At 42.5% G+C, this 23,077-nt stretch overlaps 1 protein-coding gene across 1 annotated transcript in view; it reads left to right on the top strand.

The window, feature by feature from the left end:
• Nucleotides 1–23,077, top strand: part of MAGI1 (membrane associated guanylate kinase, WW and PDZ domain containing 1) — a 334,826-nt gene that overhangs the window by 287,932 nt on the left and 23,817 nt on the right. The window contains 3 exon segments of the mRNA XM_054516093.1: nt 11,490–11,521; nt 18,061–18,201; nt 18,203–18,278. Coding sequence (XP_054372068.1) covers nt 11,490–11,521; nt 18,061–18,201; nt 18,203–18,278 — 249 coding nt within the window.

Below are 23,077 nucleotides of genomic sequence, written 5' to 3'. Positions count from 1 at the left end.
AATGTATTTTATGTTTTGTGAATTGCCTCTGATTAAAGAGGATATTTTTTTCCTTTTTTACCTTTTTTTTAGGTCAGTCTTCAGGTTAACCAAAATATATGTGTTTAGTTTGTGTTCAGTTCCAAGATTTACACTGAGTGTTCGTGCAGGTTTTAACAGACAATTTACCTTCAGAGCTCTCACAGTTAGTGCTTAGTTGCATCTTTATTCACTGGAAGGTCAAAAATAGCATAAACCTTAGCCTGATCTACATAATCCCCTGGAAGATGTGTTCCCACTTTGGTCCAGATCAAAGTAAAGGCACGCAGGTGAAATGTCACTCACATGTCATGTGCAAATCAGTGCCATTTCTAATTGCTTTGCCTAGTGCCAAACTCACATTGAACTGTGGAATGGGAATACATCTTCTGAAAAAAAATATATATTTTATATATATATATATAAAATTTAAATAAATTTATATATATATGTGTTAAATAGGTTTATAGATATACACAAGAGTGTCAAAACTAAATGTATTTTATGGGAAGAATCAATACAACATCTACTTGTCTAAATGCCCGTCTGTGGCTACCTGAGTCTTACCTTCATGTAAAGTCCATGGTAATTTCCCTATTTATGGTTAAATGGAATGAAAGGTGCTTGTGGGAAGCAGTGAGGTTGGTGGAAATGGGGAGAGGTCTGTTCCAGTAGTCCTGCTCACTTGGTCCTCAAGTCAGTAGGTTTAAGAAGTATGGACCTTCCCTTGCTGGAATTCCCACCTGGAAATGAAGTCTCCTCTTCCTTTCTTTACCTGGAACTGGATCATTGAATGGTAAAAAAAAAAAAAAAAAAAAAAGAAGTGGTGGAATTAGAGCTCCTTTTCATTTGCTATCCCTAATGATGTAAAACCACGGTATAATTAGAGCTGCAATCAGCTATTCAGTGCAGACTTGAACTCTTTTAAACAAGCCACTCACTTCTGTTTACCCTTTAGGCTTGCAGTGAAGAGTGAGTTGAAAGTCATGCCACTTCATCGAGCTGCCAGAAAGTTTCAAACTGTCTTAGCAGCTGCTGAATTAGAGAGAGAGTGAGTCCAAACTGCATTTGGGACAAAAGTCACAGCCTGGGAGTCATCTGATGGTTACCACAGAGCACGTTTGCCAGTGCCAAAGCTTGTGGAATGGGAAGAAAAGTTCACCATTTCCAGCAGTGTTTTCAGCCCCAGTAGAGGGAGCAGAGCTTTATAGTGAGGTCTTTGTGCTGAGTTTTTACCTAGGAGCTCCCTGGACCCCATCTGGCTGAGCACAGAGCTGCTGCTGCCAGGCATCGTTCATTGCCACCAGCATGGTTGGGTTTCCTTGTGGCAGCTCTTTCCCTGGACCCGCAGAACAGGGGCACATCTAATTCCTTTCTGCCCTCTGGTGTGCTCAGTTGACTTCTAAGCTATTTAAAAATCCCTTTTCAAATCACCTCTTTTTTCCTTGTCTTACCTTCTGTCCATGACCACCAGCTCTCCCAGTACCTTCTACTCAGGTATCTTCCACCAAACCTGTTTGTTGAATCTTTCAATTTGTCACTCAGTAGAGGTTGTTTTGAGCTGTATGCTGAAAAATACCTGATATTGTGGTACAAATAATACATCCAGACTCATAGGCACCCCTCACTGGGGTTTAATTAGGATTGATTTAGGAAATCAGAATTGCAGTATGCTCAAAGAAATATATGTCCAGGTGTAAGACCAAGATTTATTTTTCAAGTTCATTACTTTGTATTCCAGGGTCATTACTTCATAATTCCAGAGTTATGGATTTCCTGGTTTAACTTGGAATATCGTATGGCATTTAAAAATCTGTCTTCAATTGTTTCCTCTTGTTTATTTTTGTTACTGTTTCTTTTAAAGAGCTTTGCCTGGCAAGAAGGCAATCAGATTACTGAAGCTGGTTTACAAACTGTGTTAGAAATCAGATGTTTTTAAAAGTTTTGCATTGTGCCTTTTTGCCATTTTCTGAAAACTAGACAATCCTAGTAAAAAGGCATTGTTAAAATTTAGGTGCAGGGAAGGAGCAGGACTGGGGCAGCCTTTAGTTGGGAGTAGCTGAGTCTTATTTTTTTCCAAACCACCAAGTCACTCTTTGTTATTCTTTTCTCTCTGATGACTGGAATTATGTTCTAAGAAGCTGTTGAGATTTTTAAAAAGGTTTAAAGCAAGTTTGATGTAACATTTGCTATTCTCTCACAGCCTTACTCTGATTAGGCACTAGTATATCAAGGAGCAGACAGGAAAATCAGTTAAAGTCAGGAAAAGATGAAATAAAGGAAATGTTAAAAGTTTAGGTATTTTTAATAAGAAGTTTGAAGTTCCTACCCCTCATTAGAATTGCTTATGTGCATGTGTTTCAATCCAGTGTGTGAGTTAATTTTCCTGCAGCAGCTCAGGAGTGTTAGATACGCCTTTTTGGGACAATGCTGGGTATTGTTATGCAGCACCATACACTGATCTCTGTAATTGGTTTTGTAAAGCAAGCAAGCAGAAACTTGTTTTCTCTTTGTGATAAAAATAAGCCGAACTTAACATTTAAAATCAGGTCGTCTGATAAATAATGTAGTATGTTGGGATTACGTGGTGTTTTTTCTCCTTCAAAGTGCTTTGCAGGTGTTAATCTTAGTGACATTAGTAGTTTGTTTTTGATGATCTGAATCTGTGAGGTTTGGGATGACTTTGCTGACCAAAAACACAAAGGGGCGAGGTTTTTGGTGATGCTAGAGTCCATGGCAAAGCTCCCATTGGACTCCAGGAGGCAGCAGGGTTTCACCCAGGTTTTTCACTCCTAGAGATTCTACAGCCACTAAGGGTAATTGTTGGTAGCATGCTCAGACACCGAATAGTTTAATGTATGTTCCTAACGTTCATATAAATAATGCATTTGCAGGAACTAATGAATTAACATTGCCAGGTCCTGCTGGAGTTTTTCAGGACAAGGCATCAAGTTGAAATACTAATTGACAAACCCAAATATCAAAAAGCCCACGTGTGCAAAAACCCTACCTTTAGCTCCCAAAATTCCAGATATAAAAATACCAAATTAAAGTTGGGGTTTTAAATTTTATTTTATTTTTTTTTATTTCAAGCTTTAGTATTCATATTCAACTGCCTTTCCTAAACCACAGGAGGCCAAGGAACTCCAAACAAAGCACATTGTCCTATGAACATTTGATTCCATAACAAGCAGCTTTATAATTATAGTTCTGATAATGAAGAAGACTCAGCATTGCTGGGGTATGAACATTTTAATTGCCTGCAGAATTTCCAGCTATTGCTGGTGTGATACATGTGAATTGCTGACACTAATCTGTTAGGCATTGGAGGCCCAAGTGTTTTCCCCTCAGCTACCCTTCATTAACTCCATTTGCACGGATTCTCTCCTAGAAATGAGTAAGCAAATGAAGAGATTCCTGTGAAATCTGCTTTTTGGGTCAGCATCAGCTTTACATGAGCTAGCCTGCATTTTTGTGGCAGCATGGCCTATCTATGCTACAGCTTGTGTCCCCCAGACATATGTGTCATCTGAGCTCCAGAGTTGCTTGGAAGTGTAAAATAGGATAGAGCAGTTGCTGATTCATTATTTGGCATTTTGCTACACATTTTGCATTTATTTCAAGGGTTGATATAATCTTCTAAAGCTTTTTGCTATTTCATGAAGAGTGCTTTAAGGCCAGGAGGAAACCTGTGCTTTAATCACTAAGGAGATGAACAATTAACATGTTTGGAATAGGGAAATAATGTCAGTTTTGTGTAGTCCTGTGTGCTGACAGCACAATAGTGGTGGTGTGCACGTTACATGCATGGCTGCCTTTCTGTGGCAGGGAATCTGGATCTGCTTTAGCAGCAGTAAGAAAACCAAAGCATTTGCTGAATGCTGGAAGGAAAAAAACATGGCTGAAATCTCCTCATCAGGATGTTTTATTGCCAGAACCATCCTATCTTGCAGAAAGCAGTAGGCTCTGAGATGAGAATAAAACAGGTTGCTTATCAAATGAAAGATGAGAGCTCTGAAACTCTTTCTAAAAGGTTTTTTTTTTCCTCCCTAGCTTGAGATTTTGAAAGTTCATGCCTTTTTTTTTTTTCACCTTATGTTGGTTGGGTTTTGGTATTAAATGCTGAAGTGGTGTAAGTGGAGCAACTCAAACCCACACGGTGTTGTTTTATATCAAATGTGATGTGATGTAACACAAGGTGGCACAGCAGAACCTAATACTGTGCATTAGGTAAGGCAGATTTAGCTGGAGATGTGCCTCCCACATCTTCATCAGGATTTGCACAGCAGGAAGTGGAGCAGACTTGGGGGTGCAGCAAGGAGGGTTTTGTTCCACTTTCTTTTCCTCCTACCCTTGCATACTGCCTGGGTGACATTTTGGTGTGCAAGTAAATAATGAGTTTTTATCAGCCACACTGCAGGTAGGTGCAGTAGCTGCTGCCTTGATTTGGCATTATAATAACCAGCCATAACAGAAGTAATGAGGTGTCAGAGATCCAAGAAAGGTCTCTGTTTATCACTGTAATTAAATACATTTGGAGAGTCATTAAAAGCAATAGCAGGTGGGCAAAACTGAGGAAGAAGGATGACTTTGTAATGGAGTAGTCAATGGTTTTGTTCTGAAATGGATTGCTTTTAAATATCTGTTTGCATGTCTCTAAGTCTCTCCATTCTGAATTTAAATGTTTCTCCCATTCTGCATTGGGATTTTATGTTTATTTATTTTAATGGGTTTTTTTTGCCTCGGTCAGATAGATTTATTCTTGTGATGGTGATAGTAATTAGGTTATACCAGCTTTAAGAGTCAGTTAAGCTGTGCCTTTAGTGCCAAAAGACCTGCAGTGCATCATAAATTGGGCTTAAGAATTTGGCAGGGCTTGTAGGCCAGAGAGACTTGGTGGAGGAGGCTGAGCTTCAGGAAGGTGACACAGCTGCCTGAGGATGCTGGGACAGGTCAGGACCTGGTGAAGTTGGTAGGGATGTGCAGGTAAATATCAGTCCCCAGAAGTTTTCTTTCCATCCTTCAGGATTAGTTTCTGTACAGGTTACATCCTTGAGAGTATATCAGGTCATGATCTATTTTAATAGAAAACTGTTTTCTGACTAATGAAGTGATGTTTTGTGAAAGCACCCATAAAACTATTGTCCTCTAGCAGAGCTTTTTAGCATGCCATGTGTGTGTGCACTGCTCAGGTCTGAATCTGCCTGAGCATTCTGTAAATGCTAGCTGATTATTAAGGGATGTTATATATTAATAGCAGCATCCAGCTAATGCCAGGAGCCTCTGTACAGGCTGTTCTCCAGATATGAGACACAAGAATCTGCCATAAGCCACCCAGTTTGAGCACATGGATTTACACCTTGTGGCAGTGCTGTGGTAAGTCTGAAGACAAACACTCTCACTGAGCAGAATAAATACAGATGTGACTGTAGCAAAATATGGTTTCTCCTCCCCAGTGTCCTCTGTCCTGAGCTTGGAGTGGCAGTGGGGTTGGCCTGGAGGTGCTGCTGCCCTTTGGCATCTCCATGATCATGCCCTGGGACAGGAGTTATGGGACTGGGCACCTTCAAAACTGCAGCATGCCCCAAAAATTGTGCAAGGGTTTCCAGAAATAAAGCTTGTAAGTGATGGATTTTGTGGGCTTCTGGAAAAGGAAAGTTACCCTCATGGATAGCCACACAGATATGCTTATGTATATGAAAAATAGATACATAATACTGTGTGTCCACAGCCCCTTAAATGTGTAAGAAGGATGTGGGGGTCTGTAATTACTTTCCAATTCTAGTGTTTAGCCTCTGAAATTTGTGAAATTTCAGAAATTTAATGTCTATGTACATATTTGTTTAAATATCAACAAAGGTTTTCATCTAAGCATATGACTCTGACAGCTTGAGCTTTATGATAAGCACTTTATTTAATGAGCTTCAAAATAAAAATACAAGAACTGCTGACGTGATTTCAACCATAGGCTAGATGGGTAATTGTCACACTAATTTTCAATCTCTTTATTACCTTACTGTCTTGGAATTATCTTATCTATATATTACTGCATAGTTAAAATTATATTTTCATAGTAATTAAATAGCATTTTATTAGCCTGTATTTTTTTTCATTGCTTCTAAAATCAATTCTCATTTGAGATGCTGAAAATATGACTGAGACTTTAATGGCTGGGAATTGTTCAACATCCCAGCCAAAAATGAGTATTTGAGGCTAATAAAATTTAGCATCTTTAGAGCATCTAGAACTGAAATTCTTCTTAATGGCAATAATATTCTATGCCTCATTATGTTTTTCGTCAGTGACAGTGGGTTAATAATGCCCAGGATGATCTCTTCAAAACATTGCTTTTGTGGCATTAGCATTGAACATTAGCATCAGAAATGTAGCATTTTTCACTGCATTTGGTAGTTACCAAACTTGATTTATGGCAGAGTTGTATTACTGCAGTGTAAATTATTCTCTTGCTTAAAGCTTATATTGCATAGCTATTTTTTTTTGCTAGTGCAGTGTCACTCTTGTTATGCAAATCACGATGACGAGCAGAAAAGTTTGGCAGGGACAGGTAGGGGATTTCTTCTTGATTTTTTCTTCCCCTTATGCTTGCACAGACTTGCCTCTCTTGCTGCTGATTGTTCTGATCTGGAAAAGATGAACTTCCATCTACTCTTTTAGATGGTATTTGTCCTTTATTAGAAATTCTTTGGCAATGGATCATAGGGAACCAAGGGCATTGCTTTGTCACCACCAATCTCCTGTCCCCTGCCCCCCCAGCAGCACTAATGGCCATTAGCTTTAATTATTTAAAGTTCCTTGTTTTGCACACAGATCAATGTTCAATGCCAGGTATATGGCTGTGCACCCCCTGACTCCAGTACTTTACCTAAACCTCATCTTTCAAAGTGTCTGTTTTCTTTGATACAGCCTTTGGTTTTTATTCAGCACGGTGTAAGTGCTATTTAGAAAGCTTGAAGGTTTTATTTTTTTTCCAGGCAGGAACATTTTCTCTGTAAATGTTAACCTTGGGACACAGTCCGAAATCTTTATTTTCTCGTGTTTTCCTTCATCCCCCAATTAATTTTCAGCACTGGTGCATTCTGGGCTGCAGGTGATATGAGGGCAAAACCTCATGGGTGACCTTTCCTCTTAGACTCACCTTTGGCTTGTCTTGGTCTTGGGTATAGATGGTCCACAGTGACCATCCAAGGTGTTGGATGAGTTAAGGAACTCTGAGAAGTGAAGATATAGAAACAGCTGTTCTCTTTCAAGTGCAAAACCACCCCAAAAATCAAAAATGTTGAGCAGTAGGCAGACATTGTAAGCCATACATAAGATGATAGCAAGGCCTCCAGACTGGCTCTTAGCAACTCCAGGAGCCTTTGTCCTGTGGGTGGGTTGTGCAAACTACTGAATTGTTCCAACTTCAATTGAAATCCCACTGAAATATGTAATTTGTGTGCATATGTGTGTGTATGTGTGGTGAAAAGTGAGGTATTCACAGCAGCTGGCCTCCACATGTCTGAGCTGTTGGGATGGGCTGACTGCATGACTCCTGTAGTGCCTAGAGTTAAGTCTTCCTTAGCATTCAACTTTAAATTCTACTTTAAATTCAACTACCTCTAAAACACAGGGCTGTGGAACAGGGCACGTTGTGTCTGCTGTCCATTTAGGTAATTTTAGGGTGTTTGTGGCCTTCTGAGCTCTCACCAGAAGCAGGCCCAGGCTGTGGTGTGGGTTTGTGGTCACACATTGCATTCTGTGTATGCTCAGCAAAGCAGAGTTTGCCATGTTTTGTGGTCTTCCTGTGTTACTTCGGTTGCAATAAAGACAAAGGAGTTGAGGAAAAAAATGTCCCTTTAAAAATTGCATGTTAGAAACAGCAACACTTGAGGTCAAGTTTTGTCCCAGGTGTTCTTCCACGAGCTCATCATAAATAGGGTTAGCAACCTTCCAGCTCCCCAAAAGTTTTACCACTCAAGACTGCACAGTTAACACAAATAATATGAAATAAGCTGAATTATGGATTTAATTCATGGGTCACATCACTCACAACATAACACAGTGTCATACAACAGAAGTACAGCTCCTCATGGGTAGTGGCATTAAGAGTGCTGAAGTCATGCTACAAAACTTGCTTAATGATTTGTGTTTTTTCCCCTATGTTACAAAATGTAGTTGAGCAGATGGATGCAGCCAGCTGTACACAGAGCTTTAGGGAGTACTAGGGAAAAAAGAGAGAGGGTTTTGTTAAGATAAATGTAATAATCTCTGTGATAATTAGTTTAATTTAGATCCCTGTGTCTGACTCATTTTTGACTAACCTTGTATGAAGTCTTTCTTGCTTTGCTCATGGGTCTATGAATTTAGTTTGATTACAATCCCTTTTTTTGTTCTTGTGGATTGCTCACTGATCACTGATATTTTTCATTAAGCAGTTGCTTTATTACACTGTTATTTAGAGGGAAGTAATTTGTGTTTTCTAATTAATTTAATTCTAGGCACATTTAGTAAGTAGCTACAATGAGCCCATTCAAGGGGTTTTAGGTCATATTGACATTGTTTACCAGATGTGCTCATTTGTTTTAAAACGTTGTTAACTCTGTGGTGACAACAGCCCTGTGTGATTGACTCTTCCATCTTCTCTAATCTGTATCTCCAAAACCTCCCAAAATCAGAAGATGCATTTCAGGTACTAGTGAGAGATGCCTATAGGTATCAAATCACAGGGAAATTATATTGTAATGTCAGCAATAAACTATTACTATTCTGGCTTCTCCTAGCGAGGGATGTGAAGCCATTTATAGAACCACCAAAAAGCTGGATAGTCCCAAAAAAATGCAGATGGGGTGTTCAGTCTATGCTTGGCCCATTTACCTCTGAAAAAGTTGCAGTGAGGCTTCAGGAGAGAACGGGGCAGCCAAGAGGATGAGCTTCCAAGCAAGGCATGGCATGAGCAGTGCTGGAATTCCATGGTAATGGAATCCTAAGGCCAAATTCATAGGCTTGGGAAATGTTTTCACCAGAAGCTTTTTGGAAACGCTCAGCATTTCCTTGCTGGTGGAGCTCCCAGGATTTGGGGGTTATTCAAGCACTCTGTGTTCATCTCTGTTAAATACTGTATCCAGTCCATCATCCGAGCATGAAAGCTCCCCATTACACCTATCATTTGCTCATTTGGCCTGCTGTGCCAGGAACTTGAGTTCTAAAATGAGACCCTAATTAGATGAATAAAAAATGTAACAGACAGGTTATTCCCTGACTATAAGCTTGTCCCATGAAAAACTACCAACATTTGTTAACGTGTTCTGCAGTCACTTATTTTGGTAAGAAGTAAATTATTGCTTGTTCTGCAGCAAAGTCTGGCACAGAGCAGTGACACTGTAAGATTCATTGGCCTCTGAAGGACCAACCAAACAATAGCCTTGATATGTTTTCCTTTATTTTTCAATTGCTTTCCATCTCTTTTGGGGTTGGAACAGCCAACATTAATGACAAACTTTTGAAGGAAAGGTTTGTTCAGTAGTTCATACTTACTAAATTTTAATATTTAATGCTGATGATTTAATAGACTGAATTCTGATACAATTTGACCCAGCAGCTCACCTGCATTTCCACTTTATTTTTTGGAGGGAACATTTAAAATGTTGTTAAATCCTTCTGTCTCGTGCTGGTCTGTTAAGGGTGCGTGTGTGCATGGGGATGTGTTCCATGTATTGATTTAATAGGAAAGATCATCTCTTGGAAAGGGAGAGTAAACGTGTGTGCATGCATGTGGAATGAGGGAGAGAGAGAGGAGAATCTCTATCTGTGTGTTTATCTCTGTGATAAATGATGCCTGTTAAAAATGTGATTTGCCACGAACGTTATGAAGTGTTTTCCTCTTTAAGGGTATTATACAAACACAGTCCCCATCAGCAGAAATGAAGCTGCAGTCTCGATTGTTTAGTTCAAACAGTTTGATGTTTCATTGTCCCTCAATCAATCAGTGCCTGGAGGAGTATCAGCTATTGGCTGGGAATGCATCAGAGTGACATGCAGAGCACAGATATTCCTCAAAAGCTTGAAAATATTTCATTTAAAATACTCCTTACAGTATGCATCCCAGTCTGAGAGTAGCAGCAAATTGTGCTCTGATTATCATTTTTAATTGTGGATCTTCCCTATTCAGTGCTAACATCTCCCAAATTACCTTAAAAGAAGCATCTTCCTAGACAGATTTGTAATTCACGCACACTGCTTGTTTTATTCTCTGTGTAAAAGTTATATGAGGGCATGGGGTTTAGAATAAACAAAATGCATAAAGTAGAAAACGTAATGCGGCATAAATGCCACATAAATCACATCCTAAAGACAAAAGCAGATTTCAAACATCTGAATTACTGAGCACTTAATGTGGAGTGTAATCTGTGTTTTGGTTTATGTTTGTTTCTGGAGAGTCACACAGAGGAAAAAAAATACGGGGGGTTTCCCCTCTCTTCCAACAGCAGGGGGAAAAGGGAGGTCTTGACCTCAAGAAAGAGCTTTTCCTGCATTGTAGGTAAATCCCCAGGCAAGTGTCTCCTTTGCTGCTGGCAACTAGGCTCTATGCACAAGTAGCTGATTGAAATATCACTTGAGTTCTCTTGCTCATCACAGACTGAGTAAGAGGCTGCTTCAAAATGCAAAATTATCCTTGAAAAAACCTTCCCTGATGCCCTCCTGGTGTTTGTTCCTTTACATCACCTGCAATCTGTGTAAGCCCTGCTTCTCCAAGCTCCCTAGCATCCCCCCCAGGGGTCAGGGCACTGTTCTCAAGCCACAGCTCTCTGGAATTATACCTAATAGATAAAATCTCAAAGATTTCCACTTAGGATGGACAGGAAGGAAAACCTCTGTTTTTCCAGTGACATTCATAATTGTAGGGAGAAAAGCTTATTCTTCCTCATGCTTTTGTTTTCCTTTGCCCAGCCCACACCTCTCAGCTCAAACCCAACGCACATTTTCCGTTCGGGGAAAAAAAAAAAAATCAATTCCTAGAGAAATACTTTTTAAAAAATCAACCTGTTTCCCCTGCGCCGCCGCGATTGGTCCGATCAAAACCGCCGAGGCAATCGCGTCAAGAGGAAAGAGCCCCGGCTTAATTGTGAGCTAAACCTCCTGTAATCCAGGGGAGCATTTGAGATTCTGCCCAGGCAGGCGCTGGGTTTGGGCAGCGCTGAGGGCTGTGGGTTTCTCTCTGCAGCACAAGGCAGCGTAGCTAATGCAGAGAGAGCTCTCCCCCCGCTGCCGCTTCCCCGGCTCTGGCTGGCTCTGCCTCTCGCCGGGCTTTGATTCGATATGAACAGACTGCTAACTCCGGTGCCAGAGCTGGAGCTGACATAACTCTGCAGATGGCTACCTTCGGATCATACACCTAGGGATTTTTTTTTTTTCTTTAAGGGAAGGTAACGCTTCATGCTAATGTTTATTTTTCCCTTGTTGCCATTTTTCAGGACTGCCAGTCCCAAAGAAGAGCCCAAAGTCGGTAAGCACTTTTCAGCTACTATTTCTGTCTGTTTGTCTGCTTTGAAGGGGAAAAAGCATGAGTTTGGCTTGTTTGCTTTCTGGGTCTCGATTGTTTTAAGTTGTCTTTCTGTTGCAACCATGATTACCTTGCACGGCTCCTGCTGCATGGGGAGACCAGAGGGGGATGCAGTACGGAAGGGGGACTTTTTTGCAAATAAAGCCTCAGGTTTACAAATCCGCTTCCCTGACAGATGAGCTTCTCTATCATTTAACTTACCAAAAAAAAAAAAAAAAAAAAGCTATTGTTTCCTTTTGGAAAGATGGGAGGCTCCACCTTCTTGCTAGATACCAATTCCTGTCGGGTGCTCATAGGCACCAACCTTTTCCATTAACTCAATGAGTTTTCTTGAGAACCTTGGCTGAATTATTAACAGAATGGAAAAGCATGCACCTTGTCATGAGAGACAAAGCATGAACAGAGCATGGTTACAGTTCTCAGGGAATACAGCCAGCTGTCCGAGTGCTCCAGCTGCTCTGGAAGCATTTCCATACTGAGCAGGAATGTCCTGCAGGTGTAAGATTCCTCTTAAAAGGAAGATCTTTTAGAAAAGCAACAACAGAACAATATTTTCTTGTCCCCCCCCGAATGTATTTCCATGTAAAGCTGTTACCTGGAAACATCTTAGCATCTCAGCTAGCAGCACGGAAGCCGTGATCTCAAGTATCGTTAAAGCTCCATGAATGATATTATGGAAGAAATTAATGTGCTATTTGTATGCAACAAAAAGCAATGTTTTATTTTTAAAGGAATGAAATACCTAAAGCCTGAAAGTTTGCACTTATCTGTTGAGAGTGGGGGAGAGACAAAATTCTCTGCCAGGAGTTTTGGGGAAGCAAAGCAAGTGAGGTATTTGCCGTGCTGGAAGGTGGTGTGAAACTTCACCAACAGTCCCTGGTCATGCCAAAACCTGCAGCTGGGCACAGCCCGCCTCGCTGCAAACCTGGGCAAAAGGTTTAGGAGGCGGCTGAGCAGAAGGCTCTTGCTTTTAGTACGAGCTCTCTGCTCATCCAAAAAGAAAGCCCTGAAATAATTAATGTGATTCTGATGGCTTAGGGCAGTGCTGATTAAAGTCATGTGAGCCCAGGCCTCTTCCATTGTCAGCTCGCATTAATGTTGGGAGGCAGAAGTGCGGGGCGTGCTCCTCGCGGATCGCGGCGCTGTCAGCCCCTGCCCTCTGTCACACGCGGGGGCTGCTCCAGCCCTCGCTGAGCCAGAAGCCAGTGTGGAAAACACAGACGTGTCTGGCACGTTTCTGTTCCCTGCCTCCACTTTCTCCCCCGGTCAGAGCAGGATTGGCGGCACGCGATCTCGGCTATGACTTCTGTCATTAAACCGGCCCTAATCCATCAGCCGCGGTCTTCCCCAAGCGTGGATGCTCCCACTTTGCCACACACACAGCGGGATCCTGCTGTGTCAGGCACCTCTCTGGCTGACAGCTATGCACAGTGAAAATCTGAGCAGCATGTAAATCCATGGCTGGATAATCCAGCCTTGGTGAACAAAGAGGCTGCTTACAAACAGGTGTAGCTGTGCAACAGCAGATTTCTCTCTGCTGTTTGCTCCGAGGAGCCTGTCAGCCTGGGGAAAGCTGGCATTCCTTCGCCTGCCTCTCCCAAGCCTGTTCAGGGTTCCTTCAGTGATTTTTCCTATGGTCCTAGGTGGTGCTGTTGCCTCTAAAGTGCAGCATTCCCAAAAAGCAGAGCCTCCTGTTCCCCCGGCTGCACAGGGGGTCATCACCAGCGCAATTCGCAGCGGTGTTGGACTCACTGCAGCATCGTGAGCGGCCGCTCCTCGGAGGGCAGAGCCAGCGGGGCTCAGCCACTGCAGCCGCTCCTTCCTCCCCAGGCATCGCTGACATGCGGGGACTGAGCGTGGAAACCTGGGGCAAAGTGCCTTGGGGCATCTCCAGGGTGGATTTACATCAACCTAGAGCTCGTGTGGCCAAGGCAGCAGTCAGAGGCAGGGAAGAAGTGGTGTCTAACACTGTCCGTCCTTGGTTTGTTGAAGGGCTGATGCTCCACTGCAGGGAGCAGGGAGTCCAGCCTGACCTTCCTGGCCACGAGGGTTCCCACTCACGACAGGCAGGAGCCAGTCCTGCCCTGCTGGCACGGTCCCTGTCTGGGATCCCCTCTCTGAACTGTGCCTGTGTGTTTTCTAGGGATGCCCTCAATCCCAGGGACTCCCAGTTTGCTGCTGCACTGGCAGTGATGGGGTGAACACAGGAGCTGCCATCAGAGCCATGTACCAGGGGCTGTCCCCAGCACAGCACAGCTGTGGGGCTTGGGGGGACGTGCTGCCCATTGCCCCCGTGCCCTTTGCTCAGCATTTCCCTTTTCCAGCACTCCTTGTACAATAAACAGGCTGCAGTTAGAGGACAGCACACATTGAGCTGGGAGTAGTTGGCTTTGATCTTAGCTTGTGCTTGTTTTTTGTTTCTTGTGCTGCATCAGGGAAGTCACGACTCAGGTGTCCATCTTCTGCTTTGCTCAGGAGATGAACCCTCTCTTGTCTCCTCATATCCTTTCCCAAAGCACAGACGCATTCCCCTCTTACTGCCAGTGGCTGGTATTCCTCAAACAAATCCTATTTTCTGTTCTCAGCCCCCAGCCCTGCATTCCCCAAGGCCAGCTTCAGGCTGTTGGTACCTCCTGCCTGTGGTGAGCTGTTAAAGCTGTGGAGAGGTTTGTTGCTGCTGGGGCTGTCACACAGCCTGGGAAGTTTTCTTGCCTTCAGCTCAGGTTTGCTGGGCTGTGTTTGTCAGTCTGTATGTATCTTCTGACAGACTTTGCTTTTCTCGGATTTTAAGGAGAGTTTTTCAACCTTGGTGAAAGAGCTAATTTAGTAAAAAAACCCTTTCTAGCTGTATGTGGGACTGGACATGTCCAAGTTCTTTATTCCCTTTCCCCTCACCAAGGACATGCTCCCAGCAGCTCTCTGTGCTGCTCCTTTTTCGTTTAATTTCCTATTGATTATTTTTTGCATGAAAATGGATAATATTTTGTATTGAACATCTAGAGATATACATTTTAAGCGTGAAAATTCTCTGTAATACCATTTTCCCCTGCAATTATCCTGGTATAACATGGATGAGCGCAAACTTTTTTTTTCTTTTTTTTTCCTTGTTGCTTGCATCAAAATACTCCACAAGGGGGCAAAGATTCCCACTTCCAGCTCAGTTTGCTGTCACTGCCAGGACCAGCTTCTCCAAAAAGCTCTACAGCACAAAATCTGCATCTAGATCATCAGAAGATGGGATCACTGCAGGGGGGATAAAATGCTAAGCTCTTCCAAAAATCTGATGTTTTTCTTTTGGATTTAAATAGGTGCATTGTCAGCATAGCTGACTTGTGACCAAAAATGCAATTTCTATGCACAGCTAGTCCCAGACAAGAGATTTACCACATTTTTTTGGGTGGATAAGCAGCACCAGGGACTCTGCCAATGTCCTGATTTTGGAAGAGAAATTGGTTCCACATGAGTCTGTACAAGACATCCGTCTTTATTCAGAGTCCAGGGGTTTGGGAAGGGCATGAGAAGCTCCAGCTTCCCATGTATTTATTTTGTCATGGCTGTAAAACAGAATCAGTATTTTATCTCATCACCTGTATTTAAGTGTGCAGTCAGCCTGAATGGACTCGAGGTAGTCACCACAGCCTTGATTTCTAGCCACTTTTGCTAAAGGTCCTCCTGAAGAGCCACTGACTCTTATCAGCAGCTCTAGAGAAGATCTTTCAAGAATCAGGGGTGCTCAGGTAGTTCAGTAGCCCAAGCTCTTCACAGCTCCTGGCAGAAGTCAGTGCAGTTCAGCTGATATGAAAACCATGATCAGCACCTCAGGGTGAGCTCAGAACCTCCTGCTCTGTCACCAGCCAGACCCTGAGCTCATCTGCTGCTTTCCTGAGCAGAAAGGAGCTGTGTGCGAACTGAGCAAGCTGGACAGTGAAGTTCAGACCCAGGAGGATTGGTCCTAAAGCTGGGCACAAGGCAGGAGATGGACAAGCCATCCTTTCATTGGCATTTGGTCAGCTCATCCCTCTTGGGAAAGCTCTGCTTTTTGTTTACCGAGACACAAACTTCACCTGAGCAGTGCCCATGGCAGGGACCAGGATGGTCAGACCCCTGCAATTCCTCATGGCTATGATGTGCTGAAGCTGCTGCAACATGTGCAAAGAAGTTTGGCCCCAAACCTTTTTGGCCTCCTCTGGTGATATGAAAGTCAATAAATATTGTCTTGGATTAATTTAATTACATCCATTCCTAATTACCATGGTTATGTTGCCCTCGCTCTGGTCCCCCCTCCTAAATAGAGATGTTTCAGGCTTTTTGAAGTAGTTATTTTTTGGAAAACTACCAGTCCCACTAAAGAGGTTATCATCTATTTCTTGAAAAATACCTATTTTTGCAATTGCTACTCTAGTTTAATTAGAGGTAGTTTTGCTTAATATATGCTGACACTTCCATTTGCAATCCAAATACAAAACAGAATTCACAGTTTGTTCAAAATGTAAACCTTTTCTATCACAAAGTGAGAGCACTTCTTGAAGTTCAAACTTTGTTTCTTTTTAAATCAGGAAGCTTTCAGAGAGTTCTCATTATTTCCCTAAGGGCTGAATAAAGCTTCACATTTTAGTCCCTGTCCTCCACATTCTGTAACCAGCTATTTCCAGTGGGATTGGCCTGAAGTTTCACAGGATTCTTGTAGTTATTTTAGTGGTTTGGCCAAACAAACCAATCCAGATGGCGAGACTGAGAGATGCTTTTGTTTTTTTTAAGTTGATTATCCCCAGCATAGCTGTTTTAAAATGGCTTCATAAAAAATTGAAGGGCTACATGTGAATTAGCTTCATTTACCACTTAAAAAGCTAAAAATGTTGGAAATTGGTTTAGATATTTGTATTTGAAAGTCTGCAGATGAGTAATCACAGCAGGTAAGCTTTGTTCAAAATTGCTTTAAAGGACAAAGGCAATTTCACATTCTAGTCAATCGAGATACCCTTTAAAAAGATGCAGGTGGTGGATCAACAACTCAAATACAGGGCTGAAAGGTCAACATTATTTGGGCTGTTGAAGCTGGGATTTTTTTCTCAGTGTAAACCTGAAGAATGTACAACCTCACAATAATTTTACCTGGGCTTTTGGGGTTTTGTTAAGACTTTAAAAGAGGGCACTTTGTATGTTTACTTTCTCCTCTGTAGTTAATTCAGCTGTTCTATGGTGGAGCGTTGGCTGCCTGGGGTCTCGTGTTCAGAGTGAGCCCAGGGGTGCCCAGACCCGTGGCCAGTGAGCCCCCCATGCTGATCCAGTCTGTGTCTGCTGCTGGCTTCTCTCCCTACCCCAGCTTGGGTTCCTAGAGAGAAGTGTCTGAAAGCACAGAATTCTGTTGCAGTGTTTTGAGATACCCTCTGCCAGCAGGAGGCTTAAATTCCCGCCTGAGGTTTATTGGTGTTTGTAGCTGAACCCTTTTAGCTGGGAAACAGTGGATGTTGCATAAACAACCTGTGAGATGCTGTTTTCTGACCACCCTCTGTGTCACAGCAGCCCTGGGAGCACAGTTCCCTGTTCCAGAGCAGGTGGGAGATTGCACTCAGCCTTGGTGGCAATCCAAGGTTCATCTCAAAAGAGCATTAAAAAGCATTTGCTGCACAGTGTGGGGAGCTCGTGTTGAGGATTTTGCTGCATATTGACTTGTACAAATCCTGGCAATGCAAATGTGGCTTGTGCTTCATTTGAGCACACAGTTGTGAATTTGAGTTAAGAGCTATATACCTTGCTTAGCTAAATAGTAAGTAGTCAGAACTCTTGACACACTACTTTGGAATAAGCCCTGAGTTTAGATGGATTCATTTTTTCCTGTTTAAATATATTTAATTTAAACACATCAAATAGATATTTTCACATTTGTTAAGGTCTGCAGAAGTCCCTTGGATGCTCTGGGGAGCAGAGCCATTAAAGGGGTACTCAGATGTCCACAGATTTGTTATGTGGGAAGAAAAGTGATCTTGCATAGTAAGGGCTGTGCTTGAATCTGTTCAGAGGGACAGTCTGAGTTTTCGCAGTGAAATCACAAAGTTTTCACAGCGAATAGTTCTTCCATTTTCTTTCAGGCTCCAGTTAGACTCAGGTGTTATCTGAATAGAAGGTTGGTGAGATTTTTTGCCTTAATTCAGGAAAAAATAAGTGCACTGAAACTAGTAACCTATAATGAGATTTAGCTCTGCCTTATGTTTGAAATGGAAAAATGCTCTTTTTTTTAAATGAAGAATTACATTGTTTTGTATATCTCTTTCTGTCAGTCTGCCTATCAGAATCTGTCACCGGGGAATTCAGCTGCACCCAGCATTAACTGAGTAGCAGCAAAACTGTGACTTAATATATTTACTTATGTGCATGCAGAAAAAAGCCTGATCAAAGAAGGGAGAAAAATTGATGGGAAAACACCCACTCAGCGACCAATAACCGTCTGTTCTCTCCCTTTCCACTCGCTCTCTTCCTTACAGCAACCACTTGAAAGGAAAGACAGCCAAAACAGTTCCCAGCAGAGCGTCTCGAGCCACCGCAGCGGGCACACGGCGTCCCCCGCGCACAGCACCCAGGTGCTGCCCGACTTCGCCGCCCCCGAGGCGCCGGCCACCGACCAGCCCTGACACTGCTGCCCAGAAAAAGCCAGATCCATTCAAAATCTGGGCCCAGTCCAGGAGCATGTATGAAAGCCGACGTGAGTATGAAGCAGGTGGAGTTGCTAAGGCTACGGCTCCGGCAGCTGCTGCCTGGGTGTTTTCTTTGCGAAGAAATGAATCTTTTTGGTTTCTGTTGGGAGCGTAGGGATTCTGCTGGTTGATTTGGTGTCTGTCGGTGGGATCCACTTGGTAGAGATGCAGTTTGCTGTCTCATGAGGATTGGGTTTAGGCCATCTCTATGAATCATCTCTCTTAGGATCATCTTTCTTAGACCAAAGATTAATATGAAAAATCTCTTTAAAATTAAAGACTGTCTTTTCCCCTATGTTTTTATTGTGTTTTTAAATTAGGCTGGAGGAGAGTTTTCAAGTTCGTTATCCAGATCCTTACCTCTTTTTTTGAGGTTAAGACTCATTATCTGATATGCATAGGAATTTCAGTAAGGAGGGGAAGTATTTAGTTTGCTGAAATTCATATCAGATGCTTTTCAGCCTCACTCTGGGGAGGAGAAAATCCAGCTGAGCCATTTTACTTTGACCAGAGTGGACACTTTAACAATACAGATATTAAATGCATATTGTGAGTGGCTTTTATGGCAATTAATAATCTGCACAATTGGCTAATAATTCAGCATGGTTTTGACTCTGTTCCAAGACCATAAATATGGTTTCAATCAGTTTCTTCTCAGGAAACAAAATAAACAAATTGGCTTTGCTTTAATTGCACTGCTGAAGATGATCAAATCTGTAAAAGCTTCTTAAAGAGTTCCAGTGTTAGGTTCATATTGAAAGGCAGTAGTTACTTTAGTTAGAGAAAAGGGAGTTTCAAAGTCTTAGTGCTCTGAGAGTACCACCCACTGTTTGATTTTATTGTCTAACTGGAAATTGGTAAAACCAGTAAGAAATTAACCTTTACCTCAGAATGAAAAATGGTAGGACTTTTTCTCACTGACGAAATGAATCACTTTGAAGTCTTATATCCTGGGAAAATTAAATCATGAGTCACAGTTTCTTGGCTGAAGATGCATCTCTTTGGATTGAATGTCTCAGCAATGCAGTTTGTAGGTGTCTCTGCTTTTGTGCTCTGCCTCCTTTCCCATCCTTTCCTGGGAATTGGGCGTACTGACCCTGCGGGCTCTCGGGTCACGCTGATCTGCGGAGTGCAGTGACAGAGCTTGTATGTGCAGCTCATTGAAATAGGAAAAAGGGGTGAGAGCTGAGGGACAGTGGCTGCTGAGCCCTGCAGAGCTGTGGGCAGAGCTCCTCCTTCTCCTGCCTGGGTGGACAAGTGTGTCCCATGGCACTGGCCTTCCCACTGCCCGGCCCGCGTGGTTCCTGCTGGCACTGTGCTGCCATTGCCTCTGACCCCCTGCAGCTACTTAGCTAATTTCTAATTAACTGTTTAACTCATACTAATTAGTCATTAGTATCAGCTTAGCAGCCTTAACTCCTGTCTGTCTTTTCTGATAAGACCCAAGACTGAGTCTGAAGTGCACAGGCAGTCGCCCTTCTGTGTCACTTCCAACACCATGTGCTAAATCTTCCGTCTTTCCTCGATGGCTGCAGTTATCCTGTAGAGGTTTTGTCCTTGGCTGGGCCTAGAGCCCTTCCAGAGGCCTTTTCACAGTCTCTTGACCTGCTGGCTTCCCACACCTCATCTTTTCCTTTGCCACAATCTTCACTGCTTGGGCCTGTTGCTAGACTGGGATCTGCTACACCCCTTCAGCTTCCCTGCCTCACCTTTCCATAGTCCAGCATCTCTGTAGTGGGGCTGATCCTCTTCTCCTGCTTCAGTCCTTGTCTTTTGCCTCTTCTACCAGATAAAACCTGTTTGAACATTGTTGCTTTTCTATGACCTTTTCATCCCATTGCTGTTCCCTTTCAAGAAGGCGTTTTTCTGAGCTTTCTTGGTTTCATAGATAGGGTTTTTTTGGAGAATGGTGGAAGTGTGATATGGTTCATATCTCCTTTTAAACCATTAGAGGTGTCCAAGAGCCTGTGAATTTCCAGCCCTAAGCTGGAGTGAAACACATTCCCTGGGGATTAACCTGCACTCTTAGCTAGTGACATGGCTTTGCTGTGGGTAATGAAATGTGAAGAAAAGCAGGAAAGATAAGTGAAAAATTGAGTTGGATGTGCTCTTTCTACTTTTGTGGTCTGATCCCAGAGCATTACTGGTGGTTTTACTTTGAGGTCAGTGGTCAGCTCCTCCTTGCCTCACCAAGCCCTTATTTATCACCAGTCTCATAAGCAGAGTCTGTGGTTCACAGCTGAAACCTGGCTCTGCTGCCCTGGGGGCTTGGGGTGAAGCCCTGTGTTTCTCTGCCTTTCTTAGGAACCTGAATCATCCCTTGGGGACTCATTCCCAGTTTTTCCCAAGCGTGGCTCTCGGGTTATCTGCAAGGAGCTCTGCTGACACTGAGCATCAGAGTGTGTGATGGGAGAAACCATTCCCTGGGGACTCCAGCTCTGCTGTCTGTCAGCTCCACCTGTGCTCCTCTTCATGTTTTTACCCATCTGCAGTTGGGTTTAACTCCAGTGCTGCCTTTGGCTGGTGGGGAAACAGTCATATCTTCTCTTTCTCCTTTACTTCACCCATTCCCTCAGGCTTTGGGACTGTCATCTCCAATGACAGCTTTGGGTGCTGGGTGTGACTCTCTCTCTGCAGCCTTCTGATGGAGGTGTGAGCAGAACGAAGGGAAAATCTTATGCACAGCAGGAGGATGTCACCCTAGTGCCAGGGCTGAGGGTGGGTGACACATGCAGTCACCAGGGAATTTGGGGGGTTTTAGAAGGCTCCACCACTTGAGGAGCCCCAGCACAGCTCTTCTGCCACTCAGGCCTTGCCCTCTGGTAATTGCTGGCCTTAAAAAGCCTGAAAAGGGGTTATAGGATGTTCTTCAGGGTTTTGAATCCTCAACAAGTGGGCTGAAAAACAGGAACAAGCCTTTGTGTTGAAGCATATCAGGAATTTAAAAAGGACAGAATTTTAGAGTGTTAGATCATCTTAAGTGTTTTATTTTGTCCCATTTTTGAAATTGTTGAGCATAAAAAGAGCATAGTGCAATTTTTCAAGTGCAGTTGATACAAGAAGATGAATTCATTAGCTCCAGCCCAGACAGATTTTTTTAATCTAAAAAAAATATTGTAAAGAGGTTTTATTCAGTATATGAATTCCTCTTCTCCAAGATATTTCTAAGAAGTACTGAATCTGTAATGAATACCTACTGCCTTTTTCTCTGGGAATGCATCCGTTGTTACTTACATTAATAATAGGAATGTAGACACAGAAAGCAAAGGCAATATTTAATATTTCAGAATTTCTAAAATTCATTCCTCCTGTACTTGAGTTGTCTTTGGATCAGTATTTCTTTCAAAAAGACTGTATTTGCCATATGTGACCTGTCTCACTGAGTCAATGGTAGAGAACAATTAGGTTGAAAAGGACCAGCTAACCCATAATTGGGTAAAAGCATGTATTTTTATGATTTACCTAATGCATCTTAATATCAGAAAGTGCTCCAATTCTGCGGGGGAGAGCCACAGACGTTGCTTGTTTAGGGGAAGAAAAAAAAGAACAAAAATTAAGCCAGAATTACTAATGCAAAGCTAAGGAAAGGCTCCATCTCTGTTTCTGGACTGGCTGAGGGGAAGCAGATTAGAGCTGCAACTTTATTCCACAAATGTGGGTTAAAGTTCCTTCATGTGGAGCTCTCTGGGGTGAGGGGATCAGCCCTGCAAGGTGCTGAGTGTTTGGGCTCAGGTCCAAGGAAGCTTATTTCCAAGCTGTAAACCCAAAGGCATGCTTTAAGGCTAAGGCTGAGCTCAGATGCTGCGCTGCAGTCTGGCCCAGAGTGACCAGTCTTTGCTGGATTAAGATGTTTGAGAATAGCCAGCTTTGTGGGAATGTGAAAACAGAGCATTTGGTGGTGGTAACAAATGCACTCTTTGCTGGTGCTGAGCTTTAGCTGCCCGAGCTCCTCGTTATGGGCAACTCATTGCTGCTCGTGGGAGTTGTGTACATGAATCAGAGGGAAGGACAAACCCTTAAGGTTTGAAAGCTGAAGCAGTTCCAAGATCCAGGAATGACACACTTGAAGAGCACTCAGAGACAGAAACAGCAATTGAGTGGCTTAGCAGAGAACCACAATTCAGACACCTCACACTGTTTTATTGAAATATATTTTTATAATATGCTTTTTACTTTTCAATGTATTATTAAACTTCCTTAAAGATTAACACAATCTGTTGTCAAATTTTTCTCATGTGGCCTGATTGCTTTGCAAAATACCGTATCCTACATATGGCCATCTGTCAAAACAGCAGTGACAAAATGAATTAATCTGAATTGCAGATGTGTTAATGAATCCCTTTGAAGGGCTTAAGCATTTAATTAAAAGTAAAGCAGAACATGATAGAGAATTTTTAAAGCTTTTAAAATATTCGAAGTTATCATTAATATTTGAATTTTATTTTCAGGCACACAATTTGTTTGGGAGGATTTTTCTCTCCCCAAATCTAATTAAAACAATACAAACAAGTCTTGACCCTATCGTGTTGGCTCATCAGCAGTTACATAGAACTAAAAATATTTGCACAATGACACAAACATTAGATAATTTTCCCTTAAAATAGAAAAGAAGAATACACTCATAAATTTCAGAGTATTTCAGAGAGTATTTCAGCCACCTTCTGATCAGACTGAGTTGAAAGATGATTTTTAGTAAAAGCCCTTTGGCAGGGTTATGTCCTTTTATTATATGAATAGTAGACAAATAGTAGCAGTGATACTCTCGGGCACACAGATGTATCCATGCCCTTGGAGAATGTGTTGCTAA

The sequence above is a fragment of the Molothrus ater genome, chromosome 11 (genome assembly GCF_012460135.2).
Source record: "Molothrus ater isolate BHLD 08-10-18 breed brown headed cowbird chromosome 11, BPBGC_Mater_1.1, whole genome shotgun sequence".
Taxonomy (NCBI): domain Eukaryota; kingdom Metazoa; phylum Chordata; class Aves; order Passeriformes; family Icteridae; genus Molothrus; species Molothrus ater.
This window is presented reverse-complemented; position numbering and strand designations above follow the sequence as displayed.